At 43.7% G+C, this 14,963-nt stretch overlaps 2 protein-coding genes across 3 annotated transcripts; one reads left to right on the forward strand and one right to left on the reverse strand.

The window, feature by feature from the left end:
* Window positions 1-2,983: 2,983 nt before the first annotated feature.
* On the reverse strand, window positions 2,984-9,312 carry si:dkey-238o13.4 (uncharacterized protein LOC560780 homolog). Its single transcript, XM_041038318.1, has 6 exons — window positions 9,143-9,312; window positions 7,731-7,838; window positions 7,148-7,287; window positions 6,774-6,870; window positions 5,914-6,038; window positions 2,984-4,775 (listed from the first exon to the last, which is right to left on the reverse strand). The coding sequence occupies exons 1-6, from the start codon at window positions 9,225-9,227 to the stop codon at window positions 4,599-4,601; spliced, it is 732 nt and encodes a 243-aa protein (XP_040894252.1). The 5' UTR covers window positions 9,228-9,312; the 3' UTR covers window positions 2,984-4,598.
* An 837-nt stretch (window positions 9,313-10,149) lies between these two features.
* On the forward strand, window positions 10,150-14,887 carry spata2l (spermatogenesis associated 2-like). 2 transcript variants are annotated; one of them, XM_041038308.1, is made up of 4 exons: window positions 10,150-10,302; window positions 12,499-12,865; window positions 12,982-13,275; window positions 13,599-14,887. In XM_041038308.1, exons 2-4 carry the CDS (start codon window positions 12,503-12,505, stop codon window positions 14,538-14,540), a joined length of 1,599 nt encoding a protein of 532 aa, XP_040894242.1. In that variant the 5' UTR covers window positions 10,150-10,302; window positions 12,499-12,502; the 3' UTR covers window positions 14,541-14,887. The 2 variants fall into 2 exon arrangements, with proteins under 2 accessions (XP_040894242.1, XP_040894243.1); XM_041038309.1 differs by having other exon boundaries at window positions 10,155-10,296.
* Window positions 14,888-14,963: the final 76 nt, after the last annotated feature.

Raw genomic sequence — 14,963 nt, forward strand, 5'->3', positions numbered from 1 at the left:
CATGGTTACATTCGACCTTAAATCCTAAACCCTAACGTAACTTATCTTAATTCTAGTCCTAAAAAAACTTTAAAAACTGTGAAGTCTGTTAACATTCTACATGGTGCTAGTATTTAGCAGTTACAGTGGTTAAAGGTTAAAGACTTAGTTTTAAAATTTGTTTTAAATGTGTTTAAATGTTTTCTAGGTGAGAGTTAGCTTGATACTACCATCACTAGTATGCTAATAAGCTAAAACCAGAGACAGTTAGCCCAGTTTAGTAAAAGCACTGGAAGCGGGGGGAACAGTTAGCCAAAGGTGACACAGTCACAAGTCTGTCATCACCGTTTAGTTTTTGTATGAATTATACAAATAAGAAATAATGTGTTAATTAGTGAAAGCTGTCATGGACATATTTTTCCCTTTAAATGGTGCTAAGCTAGTTGTTTCCCCATTTCCAACCTTCATGCTAATCCAAGCTAATCCTCTGATGACTCTTGCTTTTTAGTGCACTGAAATGAGAATGGTATCTTCTCATCTCACTCTCAAAATGTTGAACTGTTCCTTTAGTCTTCAAACCACCCACTGTTTCACAGCAAAACTTTTTGACTTGTCATGATAGGAAAATCAAAGGTGTTTGCTTTTCTGTCGCCATAGAAATCAGTGAACCACTAGTGTTCCTCCTAATATGGCTGCAGTGGCAAAGTGTTCTCTGGCCCTGTTGTCATACTTCGGCCCTAAACCACTTTACAAGAACCACATTTTGAACCAATTAGTTTATAACTGAGTTACTCTGTGTGACATGCTGGCATACGTCTGTGTTTACAAGTGTGTTTTACTGCAGTATCAGTGATTGTGTGTCCTCTTAGCGTGATGGGACACACCCCGGTGGAGATAGCGTGACTCGAGAGCTCTGACTCTGTGCTTCCCTGACCTCAGAGCTGGCTGCTGATATGACACAAGCCTCTGGAGTGTGTAGGCGTTTATCAATCATTTCCAAAGCAACAAGTATGAAGGCAGCTGTTGTTGAGTAGATGCAGCATTTATGGGCCGATCACTCTTCAGCCCACTTTTATCACACTGCCATGACTCCTAGTGACACACCAGGCCAGGGAAAGACAATATCTCACTGGGGACCACACACACACAGTCTCTTGCTTTCGGAGCTGCCCTGCCTCTCTAGTTAAACTACCGTCTGTCAGTCAGCTTGTCTGACTGGATCTTGTGGTGTTGCCTGGCAGGTCAATGTGTGGCGTGTTGGTTTTTCAGAAACCGAAAGCTTCGTCGTTGCTTTGGTGAGGTCTTACTGCTCTCTCACGAAAGGCAGAGCACCGAGATCACGGCTTGTTTTTCCATCTGGTTCAAAATTTTAATCCCTCTCATCTCAGCCACTCCAGTTTTTAATCAAAAGCAGAAGAGCAATTTGGCACCCGCTCTCTCAACTGCTCAACTGTTCTTCCTCCCTCTTTGCCATTGTGTCCATGTTCTAACTGTAATCTCTTGTATCATCAGGTACAAGGTGGAGCGAAAGCATCAACAGATGTCTCTCTTTTCATCTACTTAATTCATCTACTTAATCACTGTCAAAATACAAGTATTCACTCTGAGCAATTACCCCGATTACCCCAGGGTTACTGATAGCCTGAGTGCTCCACGCTGCCTGCCTTCTCATGCCTATGCTCTCATTTCTAAAACTGAAAAAAGGGATTCTTCCAAAATAAATTGTAGGTTCCTGGTTGGTTCGCCACAAGGCTTAAGTGAGCAACATGTTTTCATGCTAGATTAGTAGCCTAAACCTGAGAATGTGTCCATTTTGGACCAGGTTTGTACCAGATTTAATGACAATCCATCCAATAGTTGTTGAAGCATTTCAGTAAAAACCAGCCTCATGATGGTGCTAGAGGAAATGCCATGGATCGCTGAAGTTCGCGTAACAGCTGAGATACGTCAGTCTGGACCAAAGTGGTGGACAGACAGGCCGACTCACATTTCCATCTCTACAGCCAAGCAGATAGTGTGGCTAAAACAAATCACAGCCCCACATTTTTCTTTTGTCTAACAGTGTTTTCCTGTTCCGACATCAAAGCCAGAGTTTCTCCCTATTTTCTGTCGTTTGATTGAATCTGTTCACCGGCATTTCCTGTCTAATTGATGCTGTTTGTCTGTTGAGCCTCGTTTAGAAGACTGCGGCCCCTCGTTCCCCCTTAAACAAAACCCAGTTTTCTTTTCCTATTAGAATGAGATGAGTCATCGTCAGAGGGCGAACATGGCTGGCTGTGTGGGTGTGTTTGACCGTTTCCGTCCTTTTCAGGGGGTGAAAAAGGAGGGAGACGGAGGAGGAGATGAAGAGGAAGAGAAAGAGAAAGTGGGGCCCAGTGGGTTCTCCCTTGCGGTTTAATCATAATTTGGCCTAATTGAGCTGTGAGCCATCAAGTTCAAAACAAAAACTGTGACTGACTACCCCCCCCACCCCCCAACCTCCCACCAAAACCACTACTACAACTCAAGCTCTCCCCACTCTGCTTTGTTTGTCCAATCCCAGTTATCCTTGTCAACCAAGGGCGGCCTGAATCGTCAGTGGAGGCGTCTTTATTGGCATGACAAATTTACATTCTCGTTGTGGAGGCATGTATGCATTAGCCGCACGGTACACAAGACAACAATGCCCCCTCTGATACTGCAGTCTGCTGTGGCCTCCAGACTTCTCTTTAGTTTAACTAAAGGATATGCTGCCCCAAATAATGGGTGGCAGACAAAGGGGCCTATAGGGGGTCAGTGCTGGTGCTTGTCACCGGGACAGAGAGTCACGCTAGGGGGGATGTAAATGTGTCAAACCCTCCCCGCCCCAAAGATCAACCTATTTGCTCTGTGTCATCTGCATTCGTTCAGTTTCAGTGCTGCAATGTCCCCATAGAGACAATTAACCTCGTCCTTAACGCTGAAAAAAAAAACAAACTTTCAGGGAAATACTGCAATGAACACACAGGGTCAGTAATGTAGAAGATATCTTGTTTATTGGTACTTGAATGCGTATTTAAGCTTTATTTATTACATAATAAAAGCTTTACAAGGAGGCTAAAATGCCCCCCCCCCCACACACCTATCTGACACCGGACTTCCCCAGGAAGTCTGATGTCCAAAACCAACAATCTTACAATCACACCCACTTCATGCAGCACTTGGCCAGGTGAGACAGTAGGTGGGATTTGAGCTCTTTCTTGATTCTTTTCACAATGACTTTGGCACGTCGTATGAATTTGATCATTTCAAACATGTCCAGACCTTTCAGGAGTCAACGTGCTTCAGTTTTTCTAAAAGCATCTGAAACTGTGTGTTTCAGTGACAAAGGAATGCAGGATTTGAACTTTTCTCTAGTGCTTTTTTTCTGTTCTTCTGTTACTTCTGTCACGTTTTATGTGCACAACCAAGTAGAGTTCAGCCGCTGGAGGCTGTGATGCCAGGCTTCGAATGTGGCCGTTTGGACCAGGTGTAAACACATTCCTCTTTGTGGTTTGTGGCTGTGGTCAGACGACACATCGTACGAATGACTTCATTTCAAGCACAGTGAACCTCTAAAGGGTCACAGGATGTGAAGATAATTCACCTCTCCTGTTTTTACAACTCTTTATTTCTCCAGCATATCAACGTCCCCAGCATAGACCGTCCTGAATCTCTCTCAACTTTTCTATGTCTGTCTCCAGTATTTTCAAAGTCCTAAACATCTCAGGTCACTAAGTGTAAGCGCAGTATTACCTCCAGTCTTCAAACACGTTGTAATTTTAGCCTTTATTTCTTTATCTCCTTCTCACAAAACGTTTTTGTCAAAGTCTTAACGACCTGCATTATTTACATATATGTTTGCTAACTAGCAGACCTCCTCCTTTCTTTGTGCTTGCACATTGCTTGTCTTGGCAGTTACTGCCACTTGTCAGTCAGTGGAATAGCATAAAGGATTGGTCAAGTGTGTACATGTGCGTCCTCATGTTCATGCTAACACGGAACACAACAGGCATCCATAGCTCCAAAGGTCTAAAATGATCAGATCCTCTACAACCAGCCACCCTCTTCTTCTTCGAGCTGTTGTATAAGAAGCAGTTGCTGTACTGGTCCTTCCTCCCTTTGCCTCAGTCTTCACCTGTTCTCACCAACAGTTTGGCCTTAAGATTTCTAGTTTCATACCAAATGTATTTAGCAGATCCAGGAAGGAAACAGTGTGTTATATTTGGTATCATGTCATCCAACAGTGTAGAAGACACAACAGAAGTGTGTGATAATATTTGTATGGAAGCAGGCAACAATGAGAAGCTGAGTATTATAAATCCTGTGGTTTTTTTTTTGTTTTTTTTTTTTTTTACAAACATCACACAACAGCACATGCAGAGAAAACAGCTGCTAGCGATCTAACATCAGGCAGCAGAATATACACTATTAGTTGAAACAACAATATACAATTCATATAAAGTTGCACAGGGACAGGGCTGAGAGTGGTGGGAGAAGAAAACAGATGGACCAGAGATACTGTAGCTGTGTTTCTGGAAAGTTCAGTAAGAGCAGAAGCAGAAGGAGTGTAAATGTGTCCCTGTGACGTTAAGGTGGACCTGGAGGAAGGGTTTCCATGTCTAAAGGTTCTTCTCCAGAAGGACAGTTTTTAAGTCTGCGGGGCAGCTGACGGTGAAGACGGTGTGGGAGGTGTTTCGTCTTTCCACAAGGGTGGCGACAGCTTCACCCAGGTCCAGGTGGTTCAGGTAACCAGGTCCCATGCGCTCTGGAGTGCCCACACCTGTGTTGATCTTCACCTGCCAGGGCAGACCAATAAACAAAGACTGTTTCAACCGTGATCACATTAAAGAGTAATTCAGGTTTATTGTTTAAGGTTACCATAACAACAAAGTCATTGCTGAGATCTGTGACACCACTACAATTAAGTCTAACATGACCTGAGCAGTCAACGGTTGTAAACAAGTGAAAACTTTATCCAGACCATCTACGTCCGACTGATGTGAGCACATCTGGAATCTAGCTAATAATCATTAATCAATAACAGAAAACAGTGAGTGTACATAACTACGGTGAGTACACAGTGTCAAAGCTGAACCAGGGAGTTGGTCCATTAACTATGCTGAATGTAATAATTCTGCTGTCCATCTTTGTTTGGTTAACATGAGGGAACTAAACCGCGTCTGATCTTCTCTCTGTTTGCTTTTCTTGCCCCATCAAACTCCCGCTCAACCAGATTCTCATGAGAATTGCAATTCTTGTCTCTCCTGATTCTGATTCGTTACTAACAATACAGTGGACTTTAATTTCATTACTCATACACACAGAGAACTATAGCGTGCTTACAGTTTACAGCTGCATGTGAATGCTGTTCCCTTTTTTAGATAAAACAGTTGTGTGCTGTTTTTTTTCTGTTCACCAGCGAGTTTAATTCAGACCAGCTAGCTGTTCTATTTCATATTATAATTTTGGCACACAGTGAACTGAAGCAGGAGCCCTGAAAATACTGTCCACCTGTTTTCTGACTCTGAGATTCTAAGTTCAGGATTGTTAAGAACGTATGATGAGAAAAAGCTAAACCATGAACCATGAACATATTCAGCCCAGAGCTGCTACTCCAAATCCTGAAGTTGTATTTCAGTGCTAACGCAGCTTGTGATGCATCAAAGTCTAAACTGGTTTAAGTGCCTAATAGGTATCATGTTAAAAAACGCCTGACTTTTCTCTCTGAAGTTCCTGCCTCCTCTGTGGGAAAGAGAGCGGGCTCTTACCACTTCGAATGAAATCTGAAGCTCTGTGTCTATGATCTCGTGCTGAGCTGCGGAGAACTACAGGAATAAGTCTGCGTGTGTGAGACTGGCGTTAGGTGGAAATCCTATATCAGCGCCGGTGCTTTGTTAATTGAAGCCGTGCTGTGTAATCCATTTAATGTCTCACCTGGTTGAGTTTACAGGGCACCTCGGGGTACTCCTCTCGTAGCACCTGGCAGAAGGCCAGGGTGCTGGCAGCTCCCACTGTCAGGAAGCCCGTCCCAGGCATCAGCAGCTTTTCTCCTGCTCCTCCTGTGGGCACAGAGCAGCAGAGGATTCAAACTGGAGAAACACTACAGCTCTCATTTTTTCTGCTTTTTTAAAAACTCATGGATTGTTTTTTTTTCTTAATCTGAAAAACTGGTAAAAATGACTGGACTTTGTTGTTATAATGACTTTAATATGATCATTTAAAACATTAAGCTGCACTAATCAATATTTTTATAGTAACAATGAATCAAGTGACTTTGTGTAACCTGAAATGAGTGACTCATCGTGTTGAGCCCGACTCAGCTGTTTACCCTCGGCTCTGCTGAGCTGTTTAGCTTCTTTTAGCTCATTGTTTTGTTTTTTTGGTCTTAAACTCCACTGTTTTGATTCAGGCTCACTACTCCCCATCAAACCCATCCAGCAGCAACAGCAGGCAGCTGAGAGAAAAACCCCCTCTGATAAACTCACTGTACAACACAACACAAATGTTGGACTTACATTAAAAAGAAGTAGCCAGAAACATGTCTCTGAATAAATGTTGCTATTGACTCTATGTAAATACAACAGCTGGATAACACATTCCTCACATCAACTTTTTAAGGTAGGTTAAAAATAATATGCAGGTTGTTTTGCTGACCCCAAGTGGCCAAAAAGAAATACAAAAAACTTCAATACAAAAAATCATGTTCAACACAGTTCAACACAGTTCTCTCACACCACATCATGTATTGGACAGAGGCCATGGTATTAGCAGAAATAAAAGGCTAAAAGACTCACCTGTTATGAAGGTGTAGGTACAGCTGGAGTCGTCCCTCACCAAGGGGAAGAAGGCCTTCCACGACACAAACGTGCTAAAAAGTAATGTCTCAATCACCTGGATAGTTCAAGGAAATATGAAAATAATCAGGTAAGAATCTTTTTAAAGGAGGAAAAGAGTCTGCAGCAAAAATCAGACATGACATAACAGGAGACCTCTCACTGTGTGGTTACCACAGTGTCTACCAAGACTACTCTTCCACCTACCATCACTGCCACCAATATAACAACTGAGAATAATCAAATATATACATACTTACATGAATGAGAAGAAAAGTCATGTGTAATCAGAACCACTGGTCTGGCTGCTGTCTGGTTTATGTGTGTGTTCTCACCCAGTGTAGGTCTTTGAGAGACTGGGTGTGGGGGGGTCCTCCCTGCCACCAGCTGAAGCCCAAAGAGGAAACGATGTCAGTCACCTTCCCCACAGCCTTCAGCAGGGCCTGCTTCGCCTGCTCCGCTCCCTCCTCCGACCCTGGAACAGAAAAGGTAAAGAAGCGGTTATAGTCCGGCTGAGAATGGCCCCTTCAAAGTAAGTGTTTAGAGCACTGTGAGTGGCTGATAACAGTGATTGATAACAGTTTTGGTGACATCCTGACCTGTCATCTAATACCACTGTCAGGACAACTGTCCTCATGATACACACTTCATTTCATGACAGGGTAACTGAAACTCACCAGTAACATTTACTGAGCACATTCATGCTCCCCACTGCTTCATTATTCTGCTCCACTACAAATACTTGACTTTTTACTCCTGACACTGGAGCTTCAGATAGATGGAAACAGATGTGTAATCACACCCAGGCTGCGGAGAAGAGCGACCAACCCTCACCTCTGCATTCAGAGGCTGTACATGTGCTGAGTTCAGTGGATGGATGGGTGGGTGGATGACTGGCAGCTGCCTAAATGAACTTACCCACATTCCCCACTATAGTGGTGAGGTTATCCTTTGTGTTGGGAGAGATGAATGATCGGAGTCTCTCCAGTCGGCTGTTGTCTCTGGAGATCACTGCCACTTTAAAACCTTCACACACACACACACACACACAGACACACAGACACACACACACACACACACACACACACACACACACACACACACACACACACACACACACACACACACACACACAGAGAGAGAGAGAGAGAGAGAGAGATTCTACATTAATATATAGCTCAGACAGAAAAACCAGCACAGATTCAGGACTAATCCCTCTCACATGAAAATGAAATTTCAGTAATAGGCCTAGATTGTCCTGATCTGTTTATGACGGCGGTCAGAGGGATAAACCTCACAGAACAGAAGATGATGACTTTCTGCTCAACAGCAAAGCTATGAACATGCAATGTAAATCCAAAATCAGTCAACTCCCATCACAGCATCCTGCAACGTCTCCTTCACTGGTTCTGCAGAGCACAATAAAAAAAAACCCACAATACATTTCAGCGTTGGGACTGAGACACCTTCTTAACAGGGATAAATAATCAAAACCTAAATTACACTCAGCTTCCTCCAACCATAAAAAAATTCCAACTGTGATGAAACAAAAAAAGCATCAAAGTTTTCATAAACTCATAACATTTCTTACAGGTTCGTGTTTCGTGTTTTCAGAGTTCCCAGTACAGTAATTGTATGGTAAGTCATTTTAAAGTTAATTAAATCATGTTGTCCAGTGTAGGAACATGTCTCATGTGCTCTGTAACTACTGTCCAAGGGATCCTTTGAGGAAATATCATGTGTCTGAACGGTCTTTTGCCCTTAAAATATCGTTGTATTGATGCATTATTTTGTTAACTGATCGTTTCATTCATGCAGTAATTGTATAATAGAAGCATCGTATTATGGCTCCTGTGTCATTTTACGCGCAGCCTGAACCGATTCTGATGCGTCCTGCGTGTTTTTTAGACCCGGGACACAGGAGACCAGTTGGCACACTGCGCACCCAAATGTACAGCACACTCACACTGTGTATGATCTCCCTCAAATGCCTGATTACTGGAAGTCAGTGAAATTAATTTGGTCATATTTACGCACCAGCATCGGATTAACAGTCATTTCTAACAATTCACAGCCAGAAAAAAACGTTCATTATGAAAACAGACATAAAACACTCATTAAATGTCTCCACTGCACTTTAACATATGGAATTCCTCCTGAGACAGACACCTGTGCGTAAAACTGTTTAGACCGCCTCTAAATGAATTTGGATCAGAGTGAACATGGAAAATGTAAAGTCTTCCTCTGATACAAAGAGTACAGTTTATCTAAATGTCTTCTTAGCGGCAGAAAAGGGTTCTCTGTCTCCAAGTGGCCCCTGAGCAGCTTACCTTTATCCAGCAACGCTTTAACTATCCCAGAGCCCACTGTCCCCGCTCCTCCCAGAGCTAACACAACCCTGTCCGAGTTTGACATGCTGTCTGGAGCTGCACAGGCCTGCTGAAGGATGGAGGACAAGACTCTGCCTGCGCTGGAAGTGAAGCTGCTGACTTGTGCAGAGCATCTTTGTCAGCCAAGGAGGCTTTAAACCAGACTCAGGGACTACAGTTCCGCCCTTCGACCAGAGTCACTGAGGCCACGCCCGCAGGTCAACAAAACAGGCTCACCACTGTCTTCACCCCACGACTCTCTCTCTCTCTCTCTGTGTGTGTGCGTGTGTGTGTGTGTGTGTGTGGGGGGGGTGTTTTACTATTTTCGTGGGATCCTAAAAGCAGGAGCCCACTATACTTGTGGATTTCAGGTTGGAATCAGGTTTAGATCATTGTTAATATTAGGCATACAGTTGTGATGGTTAAGGTTTGGGTAAGAGCTGAGGAATGCATTATGTCAATGGCAGGTCCCAACAAGGGTGCGTGTGTGTGTGTGTGTGTGTGTGTGTGTGTGTGTGTGTGTGTGTGCGTGCGTGCGTGTGCGTGTGTGTGTGTGTGTTTGCTCGCTAACTGAACCTGAGGATAACGTGAAGGTATTCAGTTCGCGTGGAGGTGAGGCTGTCCACTCAGAGGGCTGAAATGATGAAATGCTGCCATCTAGCGGGTGAAGCGGGTGTCGGTATTATAAGTGTGTATAAACTCCTGTGCGGATGTGATGAGCGGTTGGTACAGATCTGTGTCTCGTAACAGTTGGAATAAGGTTTTGTTCCTGATATATTATCATCTATGACAGAATCATAAGTAATACGTTAAATGGTCATTTGTCTAATGCAGTCATTCATTTTTGAAAAACCAGTCCAAGATTGCTTTTCGACATTTACCTAGTTTTTCATTTAATTTCCGTCCAGCGTTTTGAGGTCAAACGACACACCCACCCCCTCAGTTCGCCCTGATGCCCAAACCACGCGCACCCATCTGAAAGCTGGGAAAATCCGTGCCACGTGACTATGTTTACTTTATTCTGAAAAATCAAGCAGCCCTCCGCCACACGGCGACAACTGTGTGGCCGGAAATGTTTTCCGTGATTCACTGATTAACATCTGACTAAGTGCCAGGTACAGGTGAGTTTATGTGTGTCTGCTGTGTCAATCAAACCGTATGCGTTGATAAAAGTGCGGCTTCCCTCAGATGTAGCTGCGAGAGATAGCGTTAGCTTAGCTTTGGCACTAGTCCCCATCGGTTTGAGATGTCGTTCTGAACTTCAGTGATTTAATGTTGATTTGAGTGTCGGTATAAGATTTTACCTTCTAAAACCAGAGCTACGTCGTTATTTAAATCAACGGGCGTGGGCCTTTAATTCGGCTTGTGTCCAAGACAAAATAAAAATAGTCTTTCGTTTAAATTTTTCACATTTCTGGGGAAATTTGATGTTACTTCCTGAGTGTTTTCCTACACATGAAATCCCATGGTCTGACCAGTTTCAAGTATATTCCTTCAAGTTTATTTTTTTTCCTCGGTTGGATTGTATGAACTGAAGAGCAGCTTCCACGTTTCTGAAAACCTTTCGAGTTGTACATTATGACGCGTTTGTTTAAGGTAAAAAAAGCAAGGCGGTTTGAAATTGGCACATATTTATGGGAGATTTGGTGTGAAGTTTTCGCCCATTGAAAAAAGACCACGACGCAACAAATGCAGTTAACCTAGCAAAACTAGCTCGTCGGTGTGGAAATTCGTTAAGCTAATGCTAACATCAAAGTGAGCTGCAGACAGCTGTGTCTTTTCCCTCAAACATTAAAGGCCAGTTTATAACTGATAACTGACTTCATGTTGTAACGGTGTCGGTCAACACGTTGATTCATTACCACACTAAGTGTACTGTTTTTTCTTTCACTTGGGCCATGATGTAACACCTTTCACTTTCGGTTATGAGCACAAGGGTATTTGAGCTCTAAACAAAAATTATTGTTAATATTGTTAATTATTGTAAAAATTATAATTAACGTAACATAAGTGGTAATTTTTCATGAGCTAAAGATTGTAATACTCAATATATCCAGAGGCATCATTCCCTCCCTATTCTTAGTCTTAGACTCTTGTGAGACATTTCAAAACTAAATCGCTGTAACTGACTGAAAAACATTGCTGATTTTTTTTTTTGTCATGGGTTTTTGTTGAAGCTGTGTTCACCAACAGAACAGAGAACATGGTGAACCCACAACAACACCAGCATGTTCACCCTGACAAAACAAACACAAACACAAAGGATAAGTATGTAAATCAACTGATTTACAAGAAAAAAGATAAAGAGGAGAATTATCATTTATAACTGGAAAGGAGCAAATTTTCTTAAAAGTTTGTCCTTCAGAGTGAACCGGATCCTTTGAGGGTAGATGGTATTTGACAAGTAATTTAATCACTGCTGCACTGAAAGTGCTTCTGGTGTTTTTTTTGTTTTGTTTTTTTTATTATTGTAGTTAAATTTTCTGTGCTGCTATGAACACCAGGAGGATTTTGCTGTCTCTGTTTTCACCATCAGTGTGGTCAGTGTCTCTGATCATCATGGGGTCTTATTACAGCACTCTATCTGAAACTTTCTTCCCAGTAGTTAACCAGTCAAGGTCTGTATTATAGTCCATTCCACAGAATTATATCTGATACAGAGGAACGCCTTTTTTAAAAATTATTATTATCACAGCTTTTGCAACACCTTAATTTGGATTAAGCTCTGGCTAGCACTCGTGGAAGTGTATGTATGTGGTATATCTCTTTAAGGTAGGTCTTGAAACTGCTCAAAATATCATTAACATACACATCTCCTAATGAATCCCATCCTCTCTTTTTAATTTAAAGGACCAGGGCGTGGGATTTAGTGGTGAGGTTGCACCCAACTGAGCACCCCTCCCTCACCCCTCCATTTCCAAGCGTGTTGGAGAACCTTAAGTTAATATGGCGATGGGTTCTCTCTAGAACCAGTGCTTGGTTTATTTGTTCTGGGATACCACTGAAACATAGGGGTGCAACATGGCGGGCTCTGTGGAAGAGGACCTGCTCCTCATGTAGATATGAAAGGCTTCTTCTTAGTGAAACACATTCATACACTAATAAAAACATAAGTATGCAGATGATATTCAACTTCTACCAATAGATCCACTTAAACCCTACACTCTGGTCCTTTAGAGAGCTCGGATCTTCCTCAGATGGAAAACTGATATGCATTATAAAAAGTGTAAAACAATGAATTAGATTAATTATTAATTCTGTGTGTGCAGTACAATCATTATCAGACGATGTCAGTGTCCTGTGTGTCTCTCGCTCAGCTGAATGATAGAGATGAACAACTCCAGGCAGAGAGCCAGAGATCTGCTGAGCGCCTACGATCACAGTTTGGAGCAGCAAATCGTGGGACGAGGCTCCAACCTGGCATGTAGCGATGAGGAGCTATGGAGGCAGGTGGAGGGGCCGCTGAGGGATGGAGATGCTCAGGAGACACACTGCCTGGGTCTGGATCCATTGAGGGTGATGGAGGAGTCACTCACGTCAGCAGCAGCAGCATCAACAGCCAGTGGTGGGCAGGTCAAAGCCAGAGGAGGGCTGCAAGGCCTGGCTAAAGCTTTTGAGGTCTTGGAGCAAGCAGCCCTGAATCTGTACCTCGGTCCCTGGAGGGACGAGTACAAAGTAGTCAAGGTTGGCTGGAAAAAAAAAAAGGGGGGGCTAAATCCTGGTAAAAAGAAGCTTAAATTAAAAATGATATTGATGGAAACCTGATGTATCTTTTTCTTTTCTTCACTTTTGGTTCTCAGATGTACTCTGGTATGTTCACCCACTATATCAAGCCGGTGCTGTCGATGCCGCAGATTGAGAAGCTGTTCGGCCTGTTGGGATACGAGCCCAGCTCGTCTCGGCACGAGCAACTTTTCCTCCAGGTGCTCACGGTCAGCCCCTCTTCTCCGGACGACCTCCTCCGCTTGTCTTGTGCCTTCTATCTGGCCCGCTGTGAGTGTCGCCTCCTTCAAACGGCTCTCGGGAAGCACGTGGGTGAGGCCCAGTGGGAGCTGAGTGTGGTGAGAGAGAGGCAGAGAGGAAACAGTCTCCAGGTACGTTTGCGTGTTGTTTAGCTTATTTATCAGTCAGACGCGGGGTGCGGTCTGTGTCGCCTCTTATGTGGAGATGGGCTCAGGGTTTTATTCAGAGAGACATCTTGCTTGGATGTCTCTGAACTGACGCATTGTTTGAAATATCCAGCTCTAACCATATTTCAGTACCTGACAGTTTTAGTTACTGATACAGACACATTTCAGTCGGTACCAGAAAAGGATTGTGGTTCAGTTCTCAGCCCTACACCACCTCGAACGACCCCCTCCCACCCCCACACCGTTTGAGATACTGTTGAGGATTTATTGTCCATACATCTCAACAGGTTGCCTTGGACAACACCATGAAGACACTGAAAGTCAACCAGCCACCGATAGAGCCGTGTGATAGAGATGTGGACATGGATCTGTACACAGATGAGCATATCAATGGGGGGCAGAGAGAGGTGACTCAGAGGAGTGCATCTTCCTCTGCTGTCCAAACACACGGCGACGATGGGACGTCCTTGTCGTCCTCATCCACCTCCCCGTCCACCAGAGAGCACGTCTGCATCTCTACACTCAGCTGCCAGCAGACCAAGCTGTCGCCTCTGGAGTTAGACAGTAACAGAAGATCCTTGGCCACCAAGTGGCAGGGCAAGCATCCCTGTGAGGAGTTGGATTTGGACAACGCAGACTTACAGTCACAGCCAGGCAGTCTGCCGTTCCAAGCAGTGGGATGCACGAGTGAAGCTGAAGCCAACCACTTCTGCAGCGGCCTCCAATCCGATCCTCGTTACTGTGCTGAATGGGAAACTGTGCGTAACAACACCTGTGCCTTTCCTGAGCGTGGCTTAACGGAGGAGCACAGTTTGGTAACCTTTGACAGTACAGCTGAACAAATGAAAGAGCCGGGAGCAGCATCACCACAGAGTGAAAGCAGCAGTGCAGCAGTGCCCCCTTTAAGTCTGTGTGATGAGCCTAAATCCACGAGTTCATCTTGTCTTCCAATCGCTTATCACGACTGCTGCAACCTCACCCGACCGAACCCTCAGGTCCTGTGTTGGAGCTGCAGGGTCTTCCACTCTTACTCCTGCAAAAGTACAGACTACTGCAAAATCCACCACACGACCAAACCACTGGCAGTGTGTGTCTGTGGGAAGACATGTTCCCGAAATCCTCTGGTCCTGTGCAGATATTGTGGAAATGAGTATTGTAACGATTGCTGGTACAGACGTCCTGTTGAGTGCGCCTGTGGCCAGACCTTTGACATGTCGTCCCCTGTGTGATTTGTATTTGAAAAGTATTGCACTAATGAGGCACAAGTAGCAAAATCACATCGCCTTAAAATCTGCACATGTTTAAATCAAGTACAGTTAAATCCAAACGTTGCCTTGACTAAATGCTGAAATGCAGCCTTCAGTGTGTGCCAGTGTTTATGTGGGACTCTCATTACGCTGTCTTCCAGTTATTCTGTAAGTGGCCATATTTACCATCCTCATCATTTTAGAAGTATTTCATATTGTTGTGATTACAGCCTGTGCACTTGGGTCACTGAAATGTAACCCAAGAAAGTCTGTTTTTATCTGTATCTGTAACCTGCACAAAAACTGGAGTAAAAAGGGTCAATATGTCACTTGTCTATGTTAAATGTGTGTTTTATAATACACCAGAAAATGTCTTGGTGACAGTAGAGTTCTAAGTATGCACCA

This window comes from Toxotes jaculatrix, chromosome 5, assembly GCF_017976425.1.
Source record: "Toxotes jaculatrix isolate fToxJac2 chromosome 5, fToxJac2.pri, whole genome shotgun sequence".
NCBI classification, from domain to species: Eukaryota; Metazoa; Chordata; class Actinopteri; family Toxotidae; genus Toxotes; species Toxotes jaculatrix.